This window comes from Ostrinia nubilalis, chromosome 29, assembly GCF_963855985.1.
Source record: "Ostrinia nubilalis chromosome 29, ilOstNubi1.1, whole genome shotgun sequence".
NCBI classification, from domain to species: Eukaryota; Metazoa; Arthropoda; class Insecta; order Lepidoptera; family Crambidae; genus Ostrinia; species Ostrinia nubilalis.
Genome location: NC_087116.1, coordinates 5809827 through 5827518, shown reverse-complemented (window position 1 = coordinate 5827518; position 17692 = coordinate 5809827). Strand labels below are relative to the sequence as shown.

Here is a 17692-nt window from a genome sequence, read left to right as displayed (position 1 = left end):
GAAAAATGCGAAAGATTCTGAGGATGCAAACTTGCAACTTTTTCACGCAAGAACTGTAGAACGGATTTTTATGGAACTTTGCAGAATTATTATTGTTTATAGCGCTCAAGCTGAAAATTTCAATTCAGGAATAGAGGGTTTGTCTGTTTCTTACGATTTTTGATTAACCAGCTGTATCAATTTGGTTGGATGATGTTTCGTATAGAGCTAATTGTATGTAGGTAGATAGAATAATTATGGGACTTTTTGTGAAAAATACTAAATGGATAAAAGTAAGGAGCATGCCAATTTTCTCATATTATGTCTAAGAAAATTTATAATTAACTAATGCTCTTGATAATAATTATCTTGCTCTGTGAAATACCGAAGCTTGTACGAGATAATTATAATAAAGCTAATTAATTATCTAAAATGTAAACTAAGTGCGTAGCCCTATTTATTAATGCCAAATACAATTTCTTTGTTTTGAATTCTGACGAAAAAGAATACCCAATTATGGCATAGGAAGCCTATGGTCTAATTAGAAAGATAGGGCATTATAGATTCCTATGCTATACTAAACTTGACCTTCACTGGTTGGGTGGGTTATTGGCGGTCAAGCTGTAGATCCTGGCTATACAGGAGTTGCAGCGGGGAACGAGTAACGGGAATAATCCAGGAGTAAACTATTTAAAAACAAACTTACTGCTGTAATATTTCTTATCCGACTGCCGGCCCCAGCACAGCACCGACCACTGATTCTTCACGCCAGCACAGGTGAACCTGGCTTTTCCGCATCCCGCACAACCCTGAATATTCGCCAGAACCGTATCCTCTCTGATGAGGACTTTGCCTAAACCATTGCTATGAGGAGTGAGCACCACGACTTTCTCATCTTTTGGCAGCATTAAAGTTGTAGACGTCACGGATTCAAGATTTTTGTGCTCCATTTTTGAACGAAACTTTTTGCGTTGATGTGCGCACGCGACGACCAGACACGGCGCAGTGCGGTGCCCAACTGAAGAAGACTGAGGCGTAGGGTCAAACGGGGTGACAGATATCGTTGTTTTTTAATTGCTATCAGTGTATATGGGTTATCAATGGAACCGTCTGCGAGTCGAGTCTTTTTGTAAGATTTCGTCATTTATTTTATTTGTTGGGAGGAAAACGTTTCTAGTTTTATGTTGGGTTTTTTTATAGATTTTACCAGCCGCTACCAACCGGTCAGGAAATAATTGGGGGAGGCCTATGTTCAGCAGTGGACGTCCTGTAGCTGAAATGACGATGATGAGTAGATTTTGCCCGCGGTATAGCCTGAAATTCAGTATAGGTACTTATCACAGATGTAGGATATGGAAATGATTGCTTCAAGACTTTTCATTCATTTTCATTCAATGAAATGATGAATTGTTTTTCTTGAGCTGACTTGACTGTGACAGATCGTTATAAATTATAGTTTAAATGTTATTCTAATGTAATAAACAATAATAGGTAGGTATCTAGTGTAAGGTTTCACCAAAGTTCGTTCAGTAGTTTTTGCTTGAATGAGTAACAGATACTTACCAATATTCACAAACATTCACATTGCTAGTAAGATAGAAAAAAGGTGTTTATGTAAATAACAGGCGAAGTTGATTGACAACAGAAATATTATAATTAAATGTAGATATAGTAAACAATCGGGCACTGTTACTCAACCTTTTGGACGACAATCGTGTATAAAATACTTAGCGATTCTTCATCATCAACATCATCATCATTTCAGTCGTACGACATCCACTGCTGAACATTGGCCTCCCTGTCTCATCTGTGGGCCCCCAATGCTTTCCATGTTGATCGATTGGTAGCGGCCTGCGTCCAGCGCTTCCCTGATATCTTTGCGATTCTTCCCTTTATTTTACTCCTCTGGGTATATTGCGATTTATATGTATAGCGATGTATATTTTAAAGCCTGTAAACCTTTGAAAAAGAGGCTGACAATAGTGACCGAGTTTCTTGCGCTGCTTCTTCTCAGCACTGGCCCATTTATTGTCCCGAAGCAGTGGTAGGGTTAAAACTGGGACGTGTAAAAGTGCTTTTTAAAAGCTGTTTGCATAAATAAGTTAGTGAGTTTTATGAGTTTTTTTTATGTAAACAGATTTTAAAGAAAGAAAGAAAAAGAAATGTTTCAAACATTCATTAAGGCGATTTTAACGCTGGGAAGCGACCTGTTCCAGACAATCCAGCTGGTTCAAATAAAATACATCTAAGTACTAAGTTCATTGCCTTTTAAATAACCATTTATTTTGTCATCATCACTACATAGTATATAAAACAAAGTCGCTTTCCGCTGTCTGTCTCTATGTATGCTAGATCTTTAAAACTACGCAACGGATTTTGATACGGATTTTTAATAGATAGAGTGATTCAAGAGGCAGGTTTATAATACTTAGCACCCGTGCGAAGCCGGGGCAGGTCACTAGTTTGAATAATTTATTTATAGTGAACGCTTATTATTAATATTTTTTCTTAATCCTACTACAGTTCGACTACCTATTTATTGCCTAATTATAAATTCTAATAGCACGTGAAGGCAGGTCATTGATATTTATTAACATAATGTATTATTGATATTTAATAACATGATCTACAATATTAAAAGAAAAATTGAGTAAGGACTAAGGATACTCTACTGGTAAAAGTGACTGAGTTTCTTGCGCTGCTTCTTCTCAGCACTGGCCCATTTATTGTCCCGAAGCAGTGGTAGGGTTAATACTGAGACGTGAAAAAGCTTTTTTAAGGGCTGCAGCTTTGCGCAACCAAACGGTCACCAGGTGAGTAACTCTCTATAGAGCTGTATACATTTTGTTGGTAGCCGGCGACTGGTTGCGCCGCCATGGGGTCTCGGTGAAATATAGCCCTAAAAGTGTAGGATGCAGAGAATAATCTAAGACTTATAACTACCTACAAAGCAAAAAACTTTTCTTCTGCTAATAAAAACTTGGCAATTTTGAAATTCATCATCATCATTTTCTACAAAGGCCTCCCCCCAAGGATTTCGGTCCTGCGCTGATTTGTATGAAGAATCGGCCGATACCAAATCGGTGTAATGTGCGCACTTTCATACATCTCCATTCTCCATACTGATTAACAGCCCGACCCGACTATCGTCCAACTAAAAATCGGTGGTCTGCGCACACCGTTGATTTTTAGTTGGCCGATAGTTGTGCCCGCTTTTAATTTGTATGAAGAATCGGCCAAATCGAATCGGCGTAGTGTGCGCACTCCCATACATGCCCATACTGATCAACAGCCCGACCCAACTATCGGCCGATGAAAAATCAACGGTGTGCGCTGTAATAAAAACCCATAAAACTCATTTTGTTTTTAAAGCCTAATAAACCGAAGCTGATGGCTATAAAATATGGTAATTATATTGCTAGATGAATCTAGTTACTCTATCTTTAGTTTATCAAGTCTGAAAGTGCGCTTAGTTTACCAATCCTTCATAATCAAAGGATTCGGTCATTCGTTCGTTTCAGCCAAATGACGTCCACTGCTGGATAAAGGCCTCCCCAAGGATTTCCATAACGACTGGTCCTGCGCTGCCCGCATCCAGGCTCTTCCCGCGACCTTCACCAGATCGCCGGTCCACCGTGGGAGGCCTGCCCACGCTACGTCTTCCTGTCCGTGGTCGCCACTCAAGAAATTTTCTGCCCCAACGGCCATCGTCTCTACGAGCTATGTGCCCCGCCCACTGCCACTTGATTTTAGCAATTCTGCGAGCTATGTCGGTCACTTTGGTTCTCCTCCGGATCTCCTCATTTCTGATTCGATCACGCAGGGAAACTCTGAGCATAGCCCGCTCCATCGCCTTGAGCCTTCTTATGAGGCCCATGGTAAGCGACCACGTTTCAGATCCATATACCTATTGGCAGCACAGACTGGTCACAGACTTTTGTCTTGAGACACTGCGGTATTTCGGACGTGAGCATATCGCGTTTACCAATTCTTTAATATCAAAAGGATTGTAGATATAATTTTAAACTATGGCCATATTTAGATAAAAAAAATCACGAAAAATACATTTTAAGTCAGGCAATGACCTTTACTTATTTTATCGGCGTCCGCCGAGCCGTTCGGGGTAAGGACACTGCAATCAACCCGAATGATAAGTTTTATAATGATGTATTGTTTAAAATCTTAAATTTTTGATGCGATTAATAAGATAGGTATAAATAAATATCTTTGGTAATTATTTCGTAATATTTCCTCCAAACCTGTATCCACTGAGAAGAGAGTACGGGAATTTATCTACATTAGGCGGTTTTTATCAATGATAGGTTGAATGCATGCGTGATACTGGATCAAACCAAATTCATTTAACTTTGATTGCAGCTCCAATTATTTATATAAACACTATTAATAAATAACCCGGGTCATTGTTCTTATTATACAATGAAGGAACTGGGGCACGGTAAATATCACGACCAATCCCCTTTTCGCAGATTTAAGACTTATCACAATGGAGGAAAATTGATTTTTGAATGGTGAGTTGAGATTATACGCTTCCCGACTCAACTTGAACTTTGAATTGCAAAAATGCAGCGGGAACTGACGCGTCGGGGCATTGACTTCAAAGAATTATTGATACTTGATTCAAATTCTAGTTATTGTGCTTACACCAGCTCGCACTAAGCGTTTCGCTAACTCCTTTAAAATGCGAACAGCTAGAAACTAAAGCCCGTAGAATGGTGGCGGGGCACATAGCTTGTAGTGCTGATGGCTGCAGGGGCAGAAAAGTTCTCAAGTGACGACCACGGGCCGGATGACGCTGTGTGGGTAGGCCTCCCACTAGGTGGACTGACGATCTGGTAAAGGTCGCGGGAAGTAGCCCTGCGGGCCTAGGGCTAATTTTTGTGGAAATCCTTGAGGGAGGCCTTTGTCCAGCAGTGGACGTCATTTGGCTGAAACCAAGACCGTAGTAGTGGAGTAGTCAGTAACAAGGTACAAGTAACAAGGACAGTTTAATGTGCATTGAATTCAAACGTTTTTCCTGTAAATTACAACAATGGTGTCAAATCCCACAACCGTATCACGAATGCCCAAATGCAAGCAGCTTCCGATGGTCCAGCACATCTAAACACATTGGCGTCTTATCACCTTTCAATAAGGTCTTATTTGCAATAAAAATGTGTAGCCTGACGTGCTGTTGTTTGTACACCACTATCAGTTCTTTGTCGGTCCGTCCCATTCATGAATACATTGATAACAGTGTGATAATGACATGTCAACAATATTTGTTTAGATTTAAGTTTCGCTATTAAATAATTTAATAAATAAGTAAACAAATTAACTCTAAAAACAATAATTATGTATTTATAATTAACGTGATTATCATTCGTGTGCCGGTAGAAATAGTGTAGGATACAAAGGTCATTTAGCCTCCACTGCAGGAGTACGATCCCCTCTAATTTCGTTCGTTCGTTTCAGCCAAATGACGTCCACTGCTGGTCAAAGGCCTCCCCCAAGGCTTTCCAACGACCGGTCCTGCGCTGCCCGCATCCACACGAACTTCACCAGATCGTCGGTCCACCTAGTAGAAGGCTTGCCCACGCTACATCTTCCGGTCCGTGGTTGCCATTCGTGAATTTTCTGCCCCAACGGCCATCGTCTCTACGAGCTATGTGCCCTGCCCATTGCCACTTAATTTTAGCAATTCTGCGACCTCTAATTTACCAGAGGCAAATGGAGGATTTGTTCTATACTCCCCAAGCTGGCCAGACGGGTTGGGGAGACCTGATGTTCGCATATACAGGATGGCCATCATCATTTCAGCCTCAGGACGTCCACTACTGAACATAGGCCTCCCCCAATGATTTCCACATCGCCCGGTTGGTAGCGGCCCTGCATCCATCGCCTGTCCGCGACTTCGTATCTAAGCGTGGATCCCATTTTATTTTAATTAGGGATTGAATTTTGCAAAGTCCTGTCTTTTGTCAGCACCTACGTTCTAAAAGGAACCCTCATGCTTGAGACTCGTAGCACTTGTAGTTTCTGAGATTTCGTGATGAGTGAGTGAGTCAGTCAGTGACCTTTCGCTTAGATAGATTAGTAAAACAAATTGTCACATATCAACAACAGTTTACTTAATTACTTATTTTACAGAGTATTCAACATACTTATTCTTAACAGCTAATTGTCACGTACATTTGACTATGTGGCTTCAGAAAATCTTCAGACTAAAGTACAGTTACGCCCGTATTCACAAACATTACTATGAGATCTCACAGTGTGCGTGGACGCACAGGGTGACGCGAACCAATCACAGAGCTCTGTTCAACGCTGTGCGGTCGATTTGCTGCTTCACATAAGCAAGCATCGTTTGTGAATACGGGCGTCAGCCTCAAATATTTAGTGAAACCCAAAGTAGCCAAAAAGTTCGCAACACGTCTTTGTTACAATGAGGGCTATCGTTTTTATACTTAACAGTTGGCACCCCTGGCGATTGACAGGACCTTACTCTACAGTGGCGCCATCATGATGAGTGCAAATACGATAGTCCTCCTACCACTTTCGCGCTCACAAGTTGGTGCCACTGTCTTCGCTACTAGCAAGTGACAGGACCTTACTCTACAGTGGCGTTAACTGGTGAGCGCTAAAACGATAGCCCTCATTGAAATAAGGTTGTGTTGTCAACTTTTTGGCCACTTTGGGTGTCACGAACTATTTGACGTTTGACTCTACATAAGTTAAGAAATAAATTAAATTGTCCTTTAACACAAGGAATATGTAAGATTTTTATTACAATTCTCTAGTGTCAGTGCTTTTCTTTCAAAAATGTCTGAAAATACCTAAGAATAGACATTAGTTTCGTGACGTCACGATACGTTAACATGGGCGCTGGTCATGTGACGTCACGATCTACCAATTCTTTAAAATACAAAGTTTACCCGTCCAATTTAAATACTTGTTTTACGGAAATTCTAGGATTTCACCAAATTGTTTATTTATGAATATTCTTTTTTTTAAACCGATGCATATTCCTTATTACCTAATTCCAAATTAAGAGCGCTCATGCACTGTTTGACAGTATAAAGGTGTATTCACAAAAAAAAAGTTACGTGCGCGGGGCTTACGCAGTCCTTACGTGGGGCTTACGCGGTCCTTACGCGGGGCTTACGCGGTCCTTACGCGGGGCTTACGCGGTCCTTACGCGGGGCTTACGCGGTCCTTATGCGGGGCGTATTGAATAAACCTTTTAATAACTGTCATACGCTATAACGTCGACCGTCACATACCATTATGGTCAACTCATAAAAAATAATTACCTACTTACAAATTAGTGACTCGTAATAAATTATTTATTTAAGTCTGTTGTCCTGCCAACCAAGATCTTTCATGTAGGTATACAGGGTGGAAACGATAAGTTATCTCACTCAATTATTTCTAAACTACCTATACAATATCGAGAAACTGGTTACTGATCCTGAAAGTGTTTCACAAGCTCTATCAAACAGTATTAATATAATAGGTTACATAATAAACTGGATTTCCGAAAATTGAATGTTTCCAGCTTCCATACATCCACTTATCGTTTCCACCCTGTATAGTACTGTGTGCAGTAGACGGTTCACGTTACATTTGTATAAATAAATAGAAATAAATGTGCAACAGTTTAGTTAATTATAACTATTAAACAATCTAACTAAAGTTACGATCAACAATTTTTAAATCCAAAAATAACATAAGTACCTCGATCGTTTCATCCACTCGGGCGCGCCCCAGCAATGTGTGGTCCCGGTCGCGCGGGGTGCGGGGAGTGTGGTCCGAGCAATCCGTAAGGCATTACTGTAGTGTGCGTGTGCACTCATGGAGCATTTAGCGTGTACCGATAACACTCAAACATTAGCGGAAGAATGGTGGGGCGCGTTTTAGTGGATGAAACTATCTATAGTCGACGGCACATCAACCTATACGATTTTTGTTTTAAAATAGCTCCTGGTATAACTACCCGATTGAGCTAACTGCGTACCTCGCTGGAATGCGACTCTCCCTCGCACTCACCCGCACACCTCCCCGCGATCGTCCCGTCCGTACCAAAGCGGTGATGTGACGTCACGGCTGCCAGGTGCGCAGTTAACGCGACCAGATTGTGTCACCGTAACATTGTGAATTCCGTCAGTTTATAATATAACACGTGAGATTGTAAACTAACAGTGGGTTAGGTTAGGTTAGATTGTAATCTAACTACGTCAGATTATAATCTGACGGAATTCACAATATTACGGTGACATATACATACATACATACAAGATGCTACGAGTATGTTTAGCTCCTATATTACAAATTGTCTAGAGACTCATCTGTACGTATAGATAGAACAAGATTTGTTTTAATTACATAATTAAATATTACAATAACTGAACAGTTTCAACAAATTAGATAGAGGTAGTAGAAGAGATGAAAAAAGATTTGTTTACTTAAAAATAAATTATGTTTTAAATTATTATTCGACTTATCGAAAACTTAACTTTAAAAACCTAACTTTCCGAAAGTCTTATTTTCCGAAAGCTTAGTTTCCAAAAAACTTATTTTCCTACAATCTTTCTCTCCAAATCTTACTTTTCCGAAAACACAATTCATACCCTAACTTTTCCGAAAACTTAATTTTCCGAAATCTTATTTTTTTTTAAACCTCACTAACAATTTACAAAGTAACTATTATAATAACATCCATATAATCTATGACGTATCTATCTATTTATTTAGTAACAGTTTTGGACCCTTGGTTTATAATTGGGCGAATTGAAAACGTTAGAAAAACAAAATTTTTAATTATTCTTGATTATTATTATTCCGACCACCCCATCAAAAATATACGATCGGATAAGTGTGCCCAAAGCCATGTATTTTTTACGGTTAATGTGATAAATTGAAAATAACCACATTAAAATAACCGGTTATTATGAATAATTACCGACAGTCGCGGTAAAAGTGATAAATTAATCACATTTAACTGTGATTATTTAATAATTCTTCTTAATGTTTTGATTTAAAGTGAAAAATAGGTTAAGGTGCGGCGGGGGCAGCGTTGCCAGTTTTTTTTTTCGCCAAGTCGGGACTTTGGTACTTTTTGAGTGAAAATAGCGGGACTCTTCCGTCAGAAGCGGGACATAGTAAAACAACGTATATAATCAAAGGTTTTCAAATATTTATCTTTTTATTTGACTTAAAATTACGTTTACGTGACAATATATAGCAAAAGTAGCCATAGAAAATGGATTTTAACAAAAAAATAATATTTTAAATCAGATTTACTCTATCGTTAAATTCGTCTTTAGTTAGAGTAAAATTAAAAATGTTTTATTCTTTAGAATAATATGGCGTTTCAAACAATAGTTTGGTGAAGTGAGTGTCTCTCTCCGAAAAGCGGGACCGAGCCAGTCCCGCGCGGGACATTTAAATTTGATTTAAAAATCGGGACGTCCCGCCAAAATCGGGACGTCTGGCAACGCTGGGCGGGGGTGGCCCTTGGGCCACCCCTAAGCCGCCTATTTAGTTTTATACACACATAAATGACCTCATATTAATCACATTTACCAAATCATGCGGTAATTATTCATAATAACCGGCGATTATTCATAATTTTCACATTTATCACTTTGACCGTAACATATTCATTAGGCAACACTTGTTGATAATGTTTCATCATCTCTGTAAACAGTTTATAAACAGTCCATAAACATAGGTGATGAAACATTGTTTATGATACATGTTGCCGTGCTCCCCGCTATGAGGGGAGAGCAAGTGTGGACGGTCAAGTTTCAGAAACCTGTGTTTATGGTAAACTTGTTTCACATTAGTCATAAACAGTTTATCAACAAATGTTGCCTAATGAATACATGGCTTTACAGTATGGAGTTTCATACAAAGATAACATAGTTGATACGGTTACGATCCCTTTCCGGGTTGATAGGTGTGCTACGTCCTTTATCGTGCGAACTATAACCTGAGTAAATACAAATGAGTAGGTCATCTTCATAGAAACGCACGCAATTTTGTCAGTGTGTGCGTGCGCGCCGCATACGTACTTATATTGGCGCGCTCACACACAAACCGCGCTCGGTGCGTTTCTATGAATATGACCTACTCATTTGTATTTACTCTGCTATAACGTTCTGGAATGTCAGTGTGTGATGGGGGGTGATGACGGTCGTTGGGCGACCGCCACATGAGCGTCTAGGCCATCAGAAGCGCGTGAAGTCCGCCGCATCCAGGGAAGACCGACGCGATCTGAAAAAGAAAGAGTGTAAAAAAGTGCTACGGGACTATTCCCACCTCTCGTTCCCACCGCCAATAAAACAGCTAGCTTTCGTCTTGAATGCAGGAACATATCAGGAACTTCCCTTCTAGCCAAATTACTTTTTTTTTGCTCCGAAAACGGGACTATTTCTACCTCTCGTTCCCATCGCTGCAATTCCTGTGTAGCCAGGATCTACAGCTTGACCGCCAATAACCCAACCAGTGAAGGCCAAGTTTGTTCCGGGGAAAGTTAAACTGTCATTGGACCCGCAACGAAATTAATCAGAAGAACATAGGAGGAGTTCGAAGTTAAGGTTCGACTTCCGTCCATTGCAAAGCGGATGACAGGAGTACAGGACTTATGTTCAGCAGTGGACGTCCTGTGGCTGAAATGATGATGATGATGAAGAATTGGAGAATGTCCTCACCAGAGCCACTATCACTCTTCTGCGTGATCAGCTGTCTGTACTCAGTCGACAGCCTCCGCCTTCCATGTTCATATTTAGCTTCTTTAGCCAGCAGCGCTTCCCTCTGCATCTGGGTTCGGAGTTCGCTCGGGACGTCAGGGATGAAGAGCTGCATGAGCCCGGTTAGGCCGAAGACCACGTGCTGGAAAAGATTCGTTGTTAAAGCGGAATTCACTAAATTCTAGTTCTTGTGGACGACTTCTTGGGATAAGAGCTGAAAAACAAATTAATAGTTTAAAAAGCAAAAAACACGCTTTCAATCACTGCACTAAATCATCTAGCACTAAAGTACTCGAAAAGACAAATCCAATGAACCCAAACTCGATTCGATTCCGCTGTTTCGTTTAGGAGTTCCTATGGCTACCTTCCAGTCCCATCATCAGACCAGCTCGATGGTACCATAATATTGTATTGTCATCTATTGTACATGTAATTCTGATTCTACTAATACTATTTTTTTTTATTTGCTGGCGTCAGTGCTAACTTTCAATTTCGAGAACAACCAAGATTTCATCTAACCTATTCGGCACTTTTAATCTAACGTATTTAAACGAGCAACGGCTATGATGTCACAGGTCTCTAAATCATGATCCAACTTAACATTAGAAGTAAAATGATAAAATTGAAGTTGTTTTTAACCCTCAACCGTTATGGTACCACACACCTTACCACATTATTTCGAACTCACTGGCTTTGTGGGTCCAAAAACAATGAAAAATTTGAAATTTCTTGCCTGATTCTTACCTCAAAAACCACCACAAAGGCCAATCTCGCAGCGAACACGGTCATTAAAAGGACATTGTCAGAAACCGCCTAAAAAACCGCCCAAAAACATTAACCCATCATAATTATTTTCTATTTTTTTTAATACATTAAGCACCCTTTCATTCTAATGGACACTTAAGCATTGAAAAATTAAATAAATAAGTCTTTTAACGTTTATTCTATAATACTATTACAACTTCCGGACGTTTTGGTGCGTGGCATGGTCTAAAACCTATCAAGTTCCATAATTTTTGCCGATAAAATCTGTACGAGGCATTACCGTACTTTATTGCTGGGAGTCCATGTATAGTGATGTTCCTGCGGCCATCATAGACAATAAAATATCGATTTTGAAAATAAAATAAATCGATTAAACTGCTTTGAAGACTAGATTTGCGTTAAAAGCTAAAAAGATATTCACAGTTTGACACTATTACAAGAAGATATCTAAAGTGTCCAACTGGTCGAAGGTCGTAAATAAAATAAAAATAATTAGGACCATAAACTGATATTCATGGTATCATAACTGTAAAAGTGTCAGAATCCGATGTTGAATCCAATGCCAGTTGAAGTGTGAGAAACATATATATATTTTTTTTATGTGACAGGAGGCAAATGAGCAGACGGATCACCTGATATCAACCTAGTATAGTTGCCAGTCTCTCATAATCTATGCCAATGAGGGTTTTCGCGATTGAAAAATCCGCCAGATGGCAATACGTAGACGTGAGGTCCAAATGCTGCATGATTGGTTATTTTTGACATGACACCAATCATGCAGCATTTGGACCTCGCGTCTACGTATTGCCATCTCGCGGATTTTTCAATCGCGAAAACCCTCATTCATAGCACATGTATAATAATAGACCAAATGAACTTTTATAGATTGTGAAAGAGAAGATAAAGATTTTATTATTTTATTAAAATCTTGCCACGAGGTAGTTTTTCAGTAGAAACCAGGATTGGATAATCGCTACAGGCAAGTATCAGAACATTTTATAAATATTTTTAATCGATTATATCCATGTGAATCGTTTTAATAAATTGTCATTTTACTTTTTCAATTAAAACTTTTTCAATCCCTAGTCTTGTCAAACTGTCATAATGTCAACAAATTATAAATGTCACGTCAGTTGACTCAATTTCAGTCTTCTGTGCGTTTATTGTATTTTTATTTCAATGAAATAGTGCTAAAGGGTTAGTACTAAAACTGAAAGCCTTTTTTCAGAAAGAAAACCAATGTGGTGCCCTTATTATTCATGCTGTTTGAAAGTTACAAGTCAGTGATACAGAGTTGCCGACATTATAACTCCGTAGTGATACCATACCAAAGAAGAAGTTTTCCTAAACACTTGTGTTGTTTTTATATGTGATCGAATAAAAAGGATTAATTCTACTGCTCAAATGGAATAACTTATCCCAAGAGACCGAATATAAAAAAAACCTCTCCATAGAAATTATCACCATCACGAGGATGTGAATTTTTTTGAGAATTTGATATTGGTCCTGTAAGAAAAGTAGTTGTATTTCAGTAGTAGAATCAACCCTTCTTGTTTCATCAGCAAGAGTAACTATAAAAACGCCCTGTAGGTAGGTATTATTAAGCTGAAGAGTTTGTTTAGTGTCAAAGACTGTCACACAGTGTAACTTAAATTGGCATATTATGATAATGAACATAAAAACTTAAATAAATATTTATGTTAATATTTTTTCTATTTATTTATTTTCCCAAAGCTTCACAGTGACAGCTGAAACAGCAATACTGTTAACAAAACAGTAAAACTAAACTTGGAACAAACTGTTACAAATATGAGGGGTTTAATATTTTACAAATTAAAATAAAACCGCATGTTGCTTTACTTTCTCGTATAGGTAATAAATGTAATTAATGGCTAGATTATTAATGTTACTTTGTTACCCTCAATAGTGAGGAAATCTTATAAAATGGTAACCCTGATTTTTATTGTCATTCAAGTGCTCTTTCTTCGCATAGGCTTCTGTGATTTGGCCAAGGGCCACACACATTGCGATAACATTATGCGACATTGATTTGACAGCAGCGGAGTGAAGTCTTGCGACTATGCAAAATGATACCCTGTAATCGTAGCGCATACAGACATAGACTGGGCGGGGCACATAGCTCGTAGAGCTGATGGCCGCTGGGGCAGGAAAGTTCTTGAGTGGCGACCACGAGCCGAAAGACGTAGCGTGGGCAGGCCTCCCACTAGGTGGACCGACGATCTGGTGAAGGTCGCGGGAGGTGCCTGTATGCGAGCGGTGCAGGATCGGTCTTCGTGGAAATCCTTGGGGGAGGCCTTTGTCCAGCAGTGGACGTCTTTTCGGCTGAAACGAACGAACGAACGATACGTATTACCACTATTTACCAGACATTACTATTTATTGCATACTCGCCGGATTACACGTAGGAGCACGCGCGTAACAGCTTCGGCCTTGCATTATTATAAGATCTTGTTCCGCCCTTTTACGAACTTCCTCCGTGAGGATATCCCCGCCGAATTCTATGATGAACCTATCAAAAGTCATATTCTGCAATGTCAACCCACCACAAGGTGGACCGACGACCTGATAAAGGTAGCGGGAAGGCGCTGGATGCAGGCCGCTACCAACCGTGCGATGTGGAAGTCATTGGGGGAGGCCTATGTTCAGTAGTGGACGTCCTGTGGCTGAAATGATGATGATGATGAAGAAATGAATGAAAATGACAAATCTTCGCACGTGTATAATACCGTGCCAAAGTAATCATATAATTTTGGCACCTTAATAACTATTGCCGTTTTTGTTGTAAAGATCATGCAGCGCTACTTGCGGATATTATTGGAAAGAAAACTATGTGGGCTCTAGATCTGAAGCCGCTTTAACGAACACGAAGTGCTCATACAATGCGGCGTATTTTCTTCCAGTCTTTAGTCAGGACTTTAGTCGAATTAAAACCCCGGTTGAACGTGATATAGCCGCACTAGAATACGATGCTTTTTTGCATAATCGCAAGACTTCGTTCCGGTGTCGACCGAATGTTATCATGATGTATGTGGCCCAGGGGTTACCGTAGCCGCTAAGGTTTGAAACTTCTTGCTTAAAATATTGTAGTCTTTGGCATAGACTACGATGGTAGTCATGGAGATAGGAGTTTGTTATCTCGTGTCAGATGTAAATGGTGAAAAGAAAACTCATGATTCGTGGTATTTTTATGTAATATGTAGGTATTTTATAAAAGTGGAACCCCGAGTGATCTCCAAAACCCATTCTATTATTATATACGATTCGGCTTCGATATCTATAATACAATAGGAGTTTATTTCATGTGTCAGATGACAAGGGTGGAAACAACCTACGATTCATGTTGTTTATTTACGTGCAATATGTGGTCATATTGTAAAAGTGGAATGCCGAGTTGTATTTCTAAAACTTGTTCTATTATTTTATACTATTTGGCTGCGACTCGGCGTGACGACAATACAAAACATTTTTCGCGAATCGGTGTTCATACATTCACACAATACATTAGACGCCATGTTGTCATAAACGACATATTATAAAATCGCTGTGATTTAATATTCTTAATCATTAATTTTATGGCAAGTGTCCATCAGGAATCATTGTTCTTACACACAGAATCGTATTATTTCGCTTTCGGGTAGTAATATGTCAAAATTGTTGGTTCTTTAGGCGAACAATGTATGGAGAACGAACATTGTCCTTTCAACCGTTATTTTTCCATATACATTACCACATTATTTCGACTTCACTGGCTTTGTAGGTCCAAAAACAATAAATTTTTTGAAATTTCTTGCCTGATTCTTACCTCAAAAACCACCACAAAGGCCAGTCTCGCAGCGAACACGTGCCAATAGTGTGGGGATAGCCCGTAGGGGTCCTCATGGTTCGGGGGGTTCCTGTACCCGCGGTAGGCACACGTCGGGGGGTCCACCTCGTTCTCGTCGGCCCCCCAGTCTTCCTTGTAGTCTGACGTGTTGAATACTGAAAGCATTTTCTTCGTTTACCTACACAAACTTTGGCGGTCAAGCTGTAGATCCTGGCTGCACAGGAGTTGCAGCGGTGGGAACGAGAGGTGGGAATAGTCCCGTACCCAAATTTTGTTGCACAAATAAAGGATCTGAAAATGTGGATTAGGCAGGCATCCTACTCGGTAGGTAGATTTGCTGAAAGTCAGTAGTGGAAATCCTTGGCGGAGGCCTTTGTCCAGCAGTGGACGGCATATTGAACGAACGAAAGGTTTTTACACGAATACTTAGGGACTAACATGAAGATTTCAGCACGTGGCGTTGCCCCCAACAGAAGGATAATGCAACTTTTTTCTTGGCGTCAACCAGTGGTGGACCAATGATAGGGGACAACTGGGATAGACTACTTATTTCGTCACAAATGATAAATGTTTTAGACAAAAATACTAGCTTTTTTAAACCTATCCAACAAGGAAATGATGCCAGCATCCTCGCTGCTTACCTTACGCACAGTTTTTAGCTCTCATTTTAAACATTCATTCTGACTTTGAGTGGTATACATAGAAATGTTTAGGTACAGACGACGGCACGTCAAGTTAACCACTGCGGTTTCTTGTGCAGTTGTAATAAGAGCGAATTTGCAACAAAAATGGGTAGCCTGATGTGCTGTCGTGTGTAGGTACATTACTTACGTGACAGCGAGTGGTCTATGTACCCTGCAAGTGTGTTGTCCGGAGAGTACACGTATTTGTAAACCATCCTCGGTATGAAGTCACTGGTGTATGCTATCACGAACGCCTGGAAACATTACAATACCTTAGTTTTAAATAATGTGATATTTCTAGGGGTGCTGACTGATAGACTGGGTATGCTTGTAACAGGTGATGATGATGATGATGATCCATACAACCGATTTTGGCTATATTAATTAATTAAATAATTATTTATTTCAATCACATTGGGATCATATTATTATTAGTTTAGGTTAGTTTTAAATTAAATAAAATAAATCAATAAAATATAACCAACATTACAATTTAAATATTACAATAATTTCAATAATGTCATGGTTATTTTAAATTAGGCAGCACGTGAATCATGCAACAATTATTCATGTACTGACAGTCAAAACGCTCAGAGAATAGCCCAGGATACTGTTTGGGCTCCCTCAGGTCCGGTGCAAAAGGGATGTGCACCTTTTTGGCATCGTTGTGTAAAAACAATCTACGCCGAATTCGGCAAAGAACCGAGACAGCCCCAACAGCACCCTGAAGGCATTATTGAACTGGACACGCAAGGCACTGTACTGCTTTTTAGTTATGCTATGGGGACCACTCCGACTCCTAGCTGTCTTGGCGGCGCTGGTGTGCCCGAAGATGGCTTACGTAGCCGATCTTCGCGGCAAACATTGAGGGCATCTGAGCACGCCGCCAACATAGTTATAGGCTGGTTTTAGTGTCACGCGGATCGTCCGGTGCGGACCCGCTCCGCACGGCCAATCTGTATGAACTTCTAGGGAGCGTTTTAGAGTAATGCGGTCCGGAGGAACCGCTCCGCTCCCTAGCAGTTCATACAGATCGGCTGAGCGGAGCGATCCGCACTGACAGTCCGCGTGACACTAAAACCAACCATAGTGAATGGTAATTGTAACAGGGTACGGTTGCAACTCGACTGTTGCTCAGAGGGTAAGGGGTACAAAGGGAAGGGCATGCGCGCGACAAGATTAGTAAGGCTGTATAGACTTGTCGGCGTCATGTCCTTCTCTTTGTACCCCTCTCATCTACCGAACATTGTATAACATTCGAGTTGTGTAACAACTGTACCCTTTTTTTTTAGCGTCAGGAAAATGTATGAAATACATACCCACCGGTCCGGGGGTTCCGGTGGGTTATGTGGGGCTCGCTCTACCAGAAGGGCAGGGCCTACCCACTAAAAACCTGACGGGTCTCGGGTGGCGCTTAGTGGGGTAGCATGTAAGGTGCCGTTAAGTCGTTCACGGTACGCACCCCCACGCTTTGGCTGCAGCCTCACTCAAACTGTCGCCCTTAGAAGGGCAACTCTCTCCGCACTTCGGGCCTCAATGTTAGGAGGCAGACGCCCCCGCGTCTGTTACAACTGTACCCTGTTACAACTGTACCCAGTCTACTCTACTACAAAAGTAGCCCAAAAATCTCTTTTGATGAACTTTAATTGTAGAGATAGGTAGATTTGATT

General features: G+C 40.3%; 3 protein-coding genes across 3 annotated transcripts in view; 1 reads left to right on the top strand and 2 right to left on the bottom strand.

Annotated features, from left to right (window-relative positions):
• Window positions 1–987, bottom strand: part of LOC135085736 (lysosome membrane protein 2-like) — a 58114-nt gene extending 57127 nt beyond the window's left edge. Inside the window, exon 1 of the mRNA XM_063980534.1 lies at window positions 686–987. Within this exon, the coding sequence (XP_063836604.1) occupies window positions 686–929 (244 nt within the window). The 5' untranslated portion in view covers window positions 930–987. The remainder of the gene's footprint in view (window positions 1–685) is intronic.
• Window positions 1–17692, top strand: part of LOC135085585 (THAP domain-containing protein 5-like) — a 308949-nt gene that overhangs the window by 241537 nt on the left and 49720 nt on the right. The window lies entirely within an intron of this gene.
• The window catches only part of LOC135085743 (anoctamin-4), a 50806-nt gene continuing 43208 nt past the window's right edge, over window positions 10095–17692 (bottom strand). The window contains exons 24-27 of the mRNA XM_063980541.1: window positions 16171–16276; window positions 15319–15494; window positions 10692–10872; window positions 10095–10254 (exon numbers count right to left, since the gene is read on the bottom strand). Of these exons, the coding sequence (XP_063836611.1) occupies window positions 10148–10254; window positions 10692–10872; window positions 15319–15494; window positions 16171–16276 (570 nt within the window). The 3' untranslated portion in view covers window positions 10095–10147. The remainder of the gene's footprint in view (window positions 10255–10691; window positions 10873–15318; window positions 15495–16170; window positions 16277–17692) is intronic.